Source organism: Gastrolobium bilobum, unplaced genomic scaffold (genome assembly GCF_033153095.1).
Source record: "Gastrolobium bilobum isolate Gb01-03AN ecotype WA unplaced genomic scaffold, APGP_CSIRO_Gbil_v1 utg889, whole genome shotgun sequence".
NCBI lineage: Eukaryota > Viridiplantae > Streptophyta > Magnoliopsida > Fabales > Fabaceae > Gastrolobium > Gastrolobium bilobum.
In genome coordinates, this window is record NW_026898706.1 from 272,469 (window position 1) to 283,305 (window position 10,837).

A 10,837-nucleotide genomic window follows, 5' to 3' on the forward strand; every position below is an offset into this window, starting at 1 on the left:
CTGTCAATTCTTTGATTTCAAAGACCCTTTCGATGGTGTGTAATCTGCCGATAAACTCATCTGAATGAATGGTGCCCTCAAATTCCAAGATCTCAATCTTCATCCTAATATTGGTAAAAAAAATATTGATTGCCAAGTCAACTTCGTCCATGTAGCTCTTGGTTCCAAAATGGATTTTCGCTCCTTTCTTCCATATGAGACGATCTTTCAACTCCCTTACTTCATCTAACTCGTCCAACTGCATTAGGGCAGACAATTGTTTGAGCTCCCGAATTCAGCATCTTGTGCGTCGATGTGTGGTTGCTCGTCGTCACTGTTGGTGCCATTACCACGCCCTCTTCCGTCGCCACCTCGACCTGGCACACCATTGTTCTGTTCATCATTTTCGTGATAACTAGAGGTTTGATTACCAAATAATGTCGAAGCAGTAGCCTGTTGGTAAACAGAAAGAAAGAACGAATACAAAAATATGGAGAAAATATTATTTCTCTTTTCTAAATTTTATTTAACCAAAAATAATCAAATAATAATTGGGTTTTCAATGCTTTAAATAGATAGAAAAAATAAAATCAAAATAAAACTCAAATAGACTCAAAGGGGATTATGCACAATCAAAGGAGACAATGCACAATCAACGTGCACCCACACAGAATCAAAGAAATAAAAAAAACTGACAATTATTAAAAAATCATAAATTATGAAATAAATTATAGAAAAGCTCAAAACTATTAATGCCTATGGCAAAGCGACAAGTCTTGCTCAAAAGCATTTTGATTTGTTTGTTCAAATTTTTGCCCAATCTAAGTTGGTCACCCATGTGTATCATTTTTTTTTTCTCTCTCTTAAATATATAGTCAATAATGACCAAAATACTAAAAAAAATTAGACAACACAAAAGCACTTGTTCTTGCTAAGTTGTTTAGTATCCCTCCTATATTACAAGATGAGTATGAAGCGGATCTTCTCGTGTATTAATTAATATGAATATGTGATATGAAATAATCTTAACCATTCATAGCTAAATCAACTATGATGATCTTGTCATATTTTTTCTTTCTCAATTTCTGTCACCATTGATTTATCTATAAATAGTTAGAATTATTTCACATGATATAATCATATTAAATAGCACATGAGATGAGATGATTTATTCTCAAATGAGTACTAACGAACGGTCAAAGGGAGCATGAGTTTCAATTCTGGAGAAATTTTTTTTGGTCAGCCGAATAATTATTATCCCAATCAACTCGAGATTAATTTTCATTCATGTGCAAGTCTCTTCGATCGGGTTATAAAAATAGAAGAAACCTAACTCGACCGAAAAGGTAAGTGGGCCATGGAATCCAAAAAGATGAGTACTCTGCAACCGAAAAGAAAATGAGTGCGGGTGCTTGTTACGGGCATACACCAGACCATAGCTGAATAGGTGTCTGTACTTAAACGAAAAAGTTTAAATAAGACTAATTGTACTCGGATATAGTTTAAGTAGTTGGGACTTGGGAGCTTAAGTACTGCGTTACTGACACATTTAGCAATGGAGGTTGACATTTGGTACGGCTTGTTAACTACATACATATTTTAATGATCACTTGCTAGCTTAAAAAAAAAGGCATACTTTAATGATCAAGAGACAATAAAGCATTATATCTAAGAAACTTTGGAGGGAGTAACATGTTACTACTCTCCGAGTAATGGTGCTCATGTCGGCTGAATATTACTATTACATGTTTGCTGCACATGAAAAGAGGGTACGGACTCACGAGCATGACCTAAACTACAGGTACAACAGGTCGGTCGGTGCATAATGTGGGATGGATGGGAGTAATTAGGAGAGTGCGACCCACCTGCACTGTCATCCCCCACATCACTTATCAGTGTGATAACCTTTTTCTTTTATTTACAAAGTATACATGAAATAAAAGAGAAGAAAAATCCCAAATCAGCGATTACGACCAGCAGTAGAGAAAATACTATTTGAACGAGCTTTTGAAAAAAATATTTTTTTATTTTTTAGAATAATTTTTTAAAGTTAAAATTATTTTTGTTTCCTTACAATTTTATATTTAAATATAATATATAAAAAAATATTTGGATGATAAAATTAAAAAAATAATTTCATATATAAAATTACTAAAAAAATTATGTGAAAACAAATTATGAAAGCAAAATTTATTATCGATAGTGATAGAAGTGGCAACGGCGATAGAATTGGTTGATGTTGAAATAAAATGACATCCAAATACTCATTTATAATGAGAAGCACTTTTTGTTTTTGTAAAAAATAATTGAGTAAATATTGTTCCACTAAGAAATTTCATATTGTTCCACTAAACTTCTATTATACCTAGTTGGGCAAATATTTAGTTCTTACTCATTTAAGAATCGAGTTAGGCTCCCTTAATTGGGTCACTGAATTTGTTTAATAAACTAAGAATAAAGATTTCTCTAGTTAACGAAGATAAGTTATTTCCGGTAAGTTCAAAATGATATCGTTTTGGGATGAAAATTAAAATATTTTTGTAATTCTAATATATTGCAGGATTATATTAGTCTTTATCATTACAGTTTTTTAATCTTATAATCTAAAACGACATCGTTTTGAGCTCACTGGATATAACTTATTAACTTTATTTCTAGTGACTGGAAAAATACTTTTCTCATAAACTAAATAACAAAATATAATTGGTAATAAAATATGTAGCCTATAATTACATTAGAAAATTAATTTTTCTAACCATGAGATCATATAGTAGCATCTCAATCACTTATATACAAATTAATGATTAAAGAAAGAATATATTAAGATAAATGTTAAGGGGAAGAATATACTTATCACCAAAAAAGTTTATTACTCTTACAACCAACTTAATCATCGTTGATTTTCGTTAATCTAACGGTTATACTTTATTGAAAATTATTAGATTGTACTTATTAATTAATTATTAATTTTTAATAAATTATAACTGTTAGATTGACAGAAATCAACGGTGATTAAATTAGTTGTAAAGGTGATAAACATTTTTGGTTATAAGTCTATCCTGCCCAAATGTTAAATTAAAAATAGACGTTAATTTATATTTAAATGGTGTGTTCTGCCGGGGGAGAGTATTCATTGGCTTGGACAACTATGCTCAAAGATCAAAAGAGGATTGGTTTAGATTGTGTTTCAGAGTTACATATATGGTTGTCCCCAAAATCGGTACGTCACAGATATACGAATCCTTTTATTGGTTTACAGTCCCCATTTCAGTGCTGTTGTTGGTTTACCTTGAGTTATCTCAAAAGGGATAGGATCTAGTTGAGTATAGACCCAGCCTTGGCCAGTGCCCTTTTGGTGAAAGAAGAGAAAAAGGTTTGATTCAAAGAGGGCGTATACCCAAACAAAATCCTAACTCATGCCACACTATATACCCTTTTTCTTTTTCTTTCGGTATAATTAATAAATATATCTCTATATTACATGAGATAATTTTATCATATGTACATATAAAAAATGAATGAGATCAATTTTTTTCTCTTTCTCTTCTCCTTAATGGATTTGACTTATTTTTTTGTGTGTTACGTATTATCTCATACAATATGAAAAATATATTTCCTTAAATATAAATATCAAAATCTTATATATAAATGAATTTTATTAATCTTATGTTAAAAGAGATAAGTTATCTCATGTCATAGAAATAAATTTATAGGCTCCACCACCTGAAAAAAAAAAGTAGCACAGTTATTAAAAGGTGTATACGAGGAAGAATTTATCTCATATAGCATAAGAATAATTTTTCGCACCAGAATATTGCATGTTAAAAGTACAAAGCAAGAAAAGGAAAAAGAGGACAAACTCAAGAAAGAAAAGCACAAAAAAGTTCATGTTTCAAAGTGCACCGAAAATTTCTCTCAAGAGTGCCATGTTTTATCACGTTTTAATATCTTATTATCCCTATTCTTGCCGGTTTTTCGTAGAAATATTTAATTTGATTGGCCTATTGAGCGAGTTAATTAATTAGATCAAAATTTGAAAGAAAAAAAGAACACAATTTTTTCTTGAGAAAGAAACGGGTATAACTTAAGGGATAAGAAAAGTGCAATATCAATTGGATAACTGGCCTGTTTGTATCATGTAGTCTCTTTTTTTTTTTTTTGGAAATGATCATGTAATCTTTAGTAAGTTGATAAAAGAAAAAATAACCTAAGCTAATAGAGTTAGCCTAGTGATAACAGGTCTAGATAGTTGTGTAATAGGGTATGTGTTCAATTCCTCATAGATATATATGAAGAAGAAGAAGAAGAATGAATCTCTCTCTTATAAATACTCTAAAACAATTAAAGGTGTAAAACACGCTTTTCACAATTGCGCTGCTTCAAATCTCAACCACATACACTATACTATATTGTAGGTTTAGATTCTTATAATTGAACCAAATAATTGTAGTTCAGTTGGTGTATGAGAGCTAAATAGGTAGGGACAACGGCGAACCTACATATGTGCCGATGTCTGCCATTGCAGACATTAATTTTTGGTGGCGACCCGTTCTTGGTGGTGACGACCAACATCCATATCCTAAGCATTGCAGAACCAGAAGACCTCGTTGCAAAACAGGTATATCTCTCACATGGATTCACAATTCATTTAGTAATATATAAATCAATTTTTTTAAAATAAAATAATAATATATTATTAAATAATAACTTAAACTTTTCTATGCGTAAAAAATTAAACTTACTTTGAATATAATCGTTCTATTGTAATAGTTTATTTGACTCTTAATTACTATTTTTTTACGTTAAGTTGAAGTTTTTTTTTTCTTGTTTAAATTTTTTTGTTTTTTAATGCATTTAAAATTTTTATTAGAAAAAAATTCGGGATGCAGTCCCCAAACCCACTACTAAGTATGCACACACAAATACAATTTTTTGAGTCCGCCACTGGGTGGGGGTAAAAGCATGCGTCAATCCTTCCCGATATCATCTTTGGAAGGGGTTTAAAAGCATTAATTCTAGACCTGTCCCGAACAAAATTGCCTTATGTGAAGATACACTGGTTTATCAAAAAAAAATTCTTATAATTGGGAAAATCCTAAAACCTAAACTATTATTTTGTTTCCTAACGTTGTCTGTTTTATGTTTCAACTTGGTACTTCAATTTTTGTGTAATTCCCCACTGTATTTGTTTAACAAGCGTAATCAAATCGGTCTCCTCCTTTCTTTTTTCTTTTATTTGTTTTTTTGGTACACCGTTTCCTCCTTTCTACACATACTCGTTTACTAACTTGGCATGTTTATTGACTAATTTCTTTATTAGAAAGTGATTGATGGTACATCCCATTCTATATCCCTTAAAGAAGGAATAACACGGTGCACTTTAAAAAACGTTGATAGATGATGAGTTGAATAATACTAGATTCTTGAATAATATGCAAAAGTGTGTGACTCTACATGAACTTAGATAGTAAAAAAAAATCAAAAAAAAATCACTCCTAGTTAAATTTCGATGGTGAGAACAATTTTTGTACATAATCTTACCCTTACATATTTGTAAAAAGATTATTTTCCGAAAGAATAAGATATCCTTAATATGGAAATGTTACCCAAATGATATTAAAATCATTGAGAGGGAATAATATGTGTTAAAAAAAATCACTTTGACAATATTCACAGTTTTATAAAATACACACCAAAAATAAAAACAAATAATAATATAAAGTTAAAACGTACCATACAAAAATACATAAATGCAATAAGAAAAAATCTGAGCTCAGTGTTAGATACTATGTCTCTAAGATAATTTTGCTCTTTTTATGATGCCCGAAATTCGTGGACAATTGTCTTCCATAATAAAATGGATTATTTCTATTCTTATGACGGCATTTTCATATTGAATAGTCTCATTGAACTTAACTTAGGTTTGAACAACGTACTAAACAAATAGATAAAAACTCTTCTTAAAATTACCGACTCTCTATTTACTTATACTTTTGATTCTATTATTATTTGAGTGTTTTATAATTATATACATAATTTAAAATTTTTAAATTTATCAAACTAAATATAAACATACAAAACCTGAAACAAGCATGCTAGTAGTCTAGAGTTTCCTACTTTCATTTGAGCAATAATTTTCTTTGGACTACTTCTACTCGCATGTGTTTTTTCTATATAAAAAAATGTACACCTTTTCTAATTTTTCATTGGATTTGATTCTGTATGTGTTTTTATTTAAAAAAAAAACATATGAATTTGGACACTATCTAATAATCATTCACAAGAATAAAAAATACATAAATTTAAAGAATCATTGATTTTTTTACTATTTATTTTTCGTACTGTGCAAAGAATGCCTAAACTATTATCATTTATTTGATATGCAAAAGTGTTAGTGCATGGGAGAGTAGGAGACTATTCCTTTCCAAGGCTTCACCATGCTACAAGTTTTAAGTACTTTTATTCTTGTATGCTGAGCAACTCATTTGTTTTTAGGAAAAAATATTTTTATTTTTATTGTAAATTTTTTTTATCTGCCATACTCATATAAAATTGAGTGTGTCCCATTATAAAAAAAAAAGAGATAAAAAAAATTCACTTATTTTTATGTGAGAATGACGGAGAGATTTTTTCTGCAATAAAAATAAAAACATTAAACATTTTTTCTATTAGACTGTTTCAACACTATTGTAATTGGGAAGTTCTCTAAATAGTTACGTTTATCAAAATTTAAACTATGATTGTTTCCTAATAAAACACATTTATTGTCATTTACATTTATTTCCTATAAAACATCTCACAATTTCACTGTTTATATTTTTTTTGGAGCAAGCTATATAGCTCAATTTAAGCATGGGAGATAAGTAATGAAAACGATGTGATTACACAAAATTTGCAGATATAGATGACCTACGTCAAAGTTTATTATCTAATATCCCGTAGGTAATTTTTTTTTTTTTAATACATTAGAAATTGAACACAGCACCTACTAGGCTACTACATACTACCTATCCGCCTTTACCACTAGGCTAGCCCTAGTGGTCCCATAGGTGTTTTTCGGTTATGGTTTTTCATATTATTTAGTATGGTTTTTAGTAAGGGTGGAAATGAGCTGGACCGTGCCGAGCTTTAGTTTAAACGAATCAAGTTTATGAAAAATATTTTGAGCTTGACTTGACCTGTTAGCCGAGTACGAGCTAAATTGTAGACTTGACTTGACTTATTTATGAAAAATTAAAGGCTTGACTTGACTCATTTATAATTATAAAATATTTTTTTTTCAAACTCACGTACGTCCAAATTTTAAGACTATAAATACATCAAATTATGTATTCCTTCCTCATAGAAAAAACAATCATAGAACTCACTCAATCCACATATCTTTCATTCTGTCTAATCGATTGAGCTAAGTCAAAGATTGTGGTAAAGCTGTGAAAAAGTGAGTAACCGAGGGAGAAAAAGAGAGACCAATAGTCATAGAGCTTGTTTGTGAAATTGGGATCGTGAGAGAATGTCAGTAGACAATAATAAAATAATAGGGTTAAAAAAGTAAAGATAATGATTCAGCGACATAAAATATATTATTTATTATAATATATCAGGCCAGCTCACGGACTTTCAAGTCAAGCCTCATTAAATTAAGCTTGAGCGTGTTTGCTAAACAAGTTTTTTTTTTAAAGATTGAGTTCGTTTTATTTATTAAATAAGTCAGATCAAACCAAGTTTAAAGCAAGTTAAATCTTAGGCCACCACAAACAGTTCGACCCATTTATACCCCAGTTTTTAGTAATTAAGAATTAAAAATCACGAGACAACTATTATTATAATATAAAATATCACCACCTCTATTCGAATTTTAACCCAGCACCACTGGAGTTTTGACACAATAGTAAGTTAATTCCTAGCAAAGGAGTGCAAGCAAGCTAATCCGTTGATATATATTTGGATCAACGTAGCTAACCTCGACGGTAACTTTGAATCTTTATTTATTTTTCCTTTGTCTAACATTTTTCTCTTTTAATAAGATTTCCATTCATACCCACTCTGCACCAACTTCAGTCATTTTCACCATCATGTTTTTCTACTACGGATGAAAAGTTAACTACCCTTGTCTCATTGCCTATTTTCCACTCATGCGTTAATCAAATTCTTATACCCAACCCAATTTTCGGGAACAAAACTAACTTCCATTTGAAATCAATTAAAACTTTTGGTTACTCAAAGTTGCAAACTTGACACCGTAATGAGTCTGAGTTTCACTCTGCGGCTAAATCTCTGCGCGTGGAGGGTGTGTGTGTCCCAGAAACTGAGAGTAACGATAATAACTACCGACCAGAAACATAGTTTATGGGAAAACATGGGGACTTCATTATATGTAAAGATTACAAAAAAAAAACAGTAGGAATAGGAAGGAACAAAAAGGGAAACAGGGAAAAGGACAAATGTAAAAATTTTATTAATAAAGAGAGATCCAAAGATCTCAGAGCTAGCTTTAGGAAGTAGCCACCCAGAGAGGCTCACCCCAATTTAACAACAATTCATTATTTTCATGGTCACCACCTTCTTTGCACCTTCTTGGCCTCTCGTACATTCTCATGTCACTACCTTTCATCTCCTCCTCATACACACATCCACATCCACATGCATCATCTTCCTCTTCCTCTGCTTCCTCCTCTGTTTCTTCTTCTTCTTCTTCAAGAAATTGTATTTGTCCACTCATTTCGTTTTCAAGTTCTTCTTCAAACCCTTCTTCATTGGCTGTTGGTTCGTTTTCTTCAATGGAATATTCTTCTTCTCCTTCTTCTTCTTCCGGGTCAAAACTTGGAGCATGATTATTCAAAAAGCAGAGGCGAAGGCGGCCATGGCTCCTCTCAGCATGAAAACATGAGGCACTTGGTGGGACCTTGGTGACCTCAATCACAAGCCGTCCATCTTCACGGTGGGGCCTCATAACAAGAGATTTTGTTCCCCTTATCGTTGTCAAAGGGGGTGGAAAATTCTGGGTTTTCGCTTTCATAGCTGCCAAATGTTGACGAGGTTCCCTTTGCTCCCTTGTTCCCAAATTTCCGCCAGCAGTGTACGATGAAGAGAGCATGTCAATGCCATTTTCTGCAATGTCAGTGCCACTCTCATTCCCTAGATTTTCAGTGCACAATTCAAGGCTCCTTGGGCTGAGAACCAGCGATGAACGCTTCTGCTGAGGGTGCACGTAGCTTGTTTCTTTCTGTGATGGTTCTTTGTTCCCTTGGGAGACATTTGAAAGAGCTTCAAGGAAGCTCCAACCACCCTTGTTGGTGTTGTTGGATGATATGGACTTTTCTTGGAAGGAGGTTTCTGTTTTGTTGCTGTTTTCCTCCTCGTTATGGTTTTTGATGTTTGAATCCCACAAACAAGATTTGAAGGCCAAATCAATGGATTGAGAGGGCACTGATTTTGAGGAAGGAAACCTGAGCCTAAGTGTTCTTGATTCCACGAGCTGAGTCTCCATATGTGTCTGCAACCCGTGGTGGCACACAATTGCAGCCATGTGGTGAAAAGAAAGCTAAGTAAAGTAGTTGCAAAAGAAACGAACCTGAAAGAAAGTAGATAAGGCAGGGGATAACAGAGTGTTGTGTTTGTTTTGTGAGAGGTTAAGAGATTAAGATGGTGGAGAAAGGGAAGTACAGATTTTTTTAGCTTTTAGATTGTGAACAAGTGATTGTGTAAATGATGAAGAGAAGAAGCTGAAAGGAGGTACAAAGAGAGGGAGAGAATGAGAGAGGTATTGGGCATTAGCATGGGATAGAAGTGAGGGAAGTGGGAGTGAATTTGTAGTCCCCAAAAGTGCTTGGGGGCATGTCATGTAGTGAGGTAGGGAATAGGGGCCTTTTGCACCACTTGAATTATACAATTCTTAATCCACCACACAACACAAAATAGAATAATAAAAAAAAAAAAAAGATTTTCAAAATAAGAAAAATGAGGATGTCAGGGAAGTAAAAGAAGATCCCCATGTTTTGGTAGTATGCAATTTTGTTTCTGACCTAATGTAACGGGATAATATTTTTCTACAGAATTTTCCTTCATCCCTAACTTTAGTTTGCAAAAATTTGGACTTTTAGGTATACTGATGTAGAAATCAATATACAAAAGAAGAGACAGGACGGTTTTATTATGCTGCAAAATTACCAGCTTTACTATTCCTTTCCAAAAGAAAACCAACAAAAGGGCATACCGCAAATGGATTCTCACAAATATTGCTTGATGGCGATAGCTTCAGTGTCTTTTTGAATTTCTTTTCTTTTTAAGATAATACATAAGAACAAATTCTCTCGTGTTAACTTTTTTATTTTTATCTCTCCTTTCATAAATATTGATAAATTTTGATAGGTCCCATTTATTTAATGTTTAGAAACAGATGGAAAAATTTTACATGACAATATTAGGGGCTTTTGGTACAGGAGAAATTTTTATTTGTCCGGGAATCTCGATTTTTAAAAATATATTTTTTACATTCAATTTACGATAATATCTGAAAATTTAAATTTTAAAAATTTAAATTTTCCGAGAATCAGAAAAAAATCCGTGTACCAAACGGCCTCTAAGAGAATTCATTCAGGATAATACAAAGTAGTTTTGTCCATGGTTCTAATAATTTAGGCTGATTTCTATTTTATTCAAAGCAAGTAAAAAAGAAGTGAAACATCAGCACACAGCCTTTGAAAAATAAAATAGTAACTGCTTATAGGGGTATTAACGGCCCAAGTTGAACTTTGCTTTTAAAAAGTTAATTATGTATTTAAATATAACAGTCTGGATTATCCTGTTACCTATTATGAATATAAATATCGGCATATAACCTGACTTATTTACAAAAAAT

The 10,837-nt window shown here is 32.0% G+C and overlaps 1 protein-coding gene across 1 annotated transcript; it reads right to left on the minus strand.

Moving 5' to 3' along the window:
• Nucleotides 1-8,470: 8,470 nt before the first annotated feature.
• LOC133318527 (protein FANTASTIC FOUR 3) lies at nucleotides 8,471-9,626 on the minus strand. Its single transcript, XM_061520529.1, has 2 exons — nucleotides 9,551-9,626; nucleotides 8,471-9,472 (listed from the first exon to the last, which is right to left on the minus strand). Exon 2 carries the CDS (start codon nucleotides 9,464-9,466, stop codon nucleotides 8,471-8,473), a length of 996 nt encoding a protein of 331 aa, XP_061376513.1. The 5' UTR covers nucleotides 9,467-9,472; nucleotides 9,551-9,626.
• Nucleotides 9,627-10,837: the final 1,211 nt, after the last annotated feature.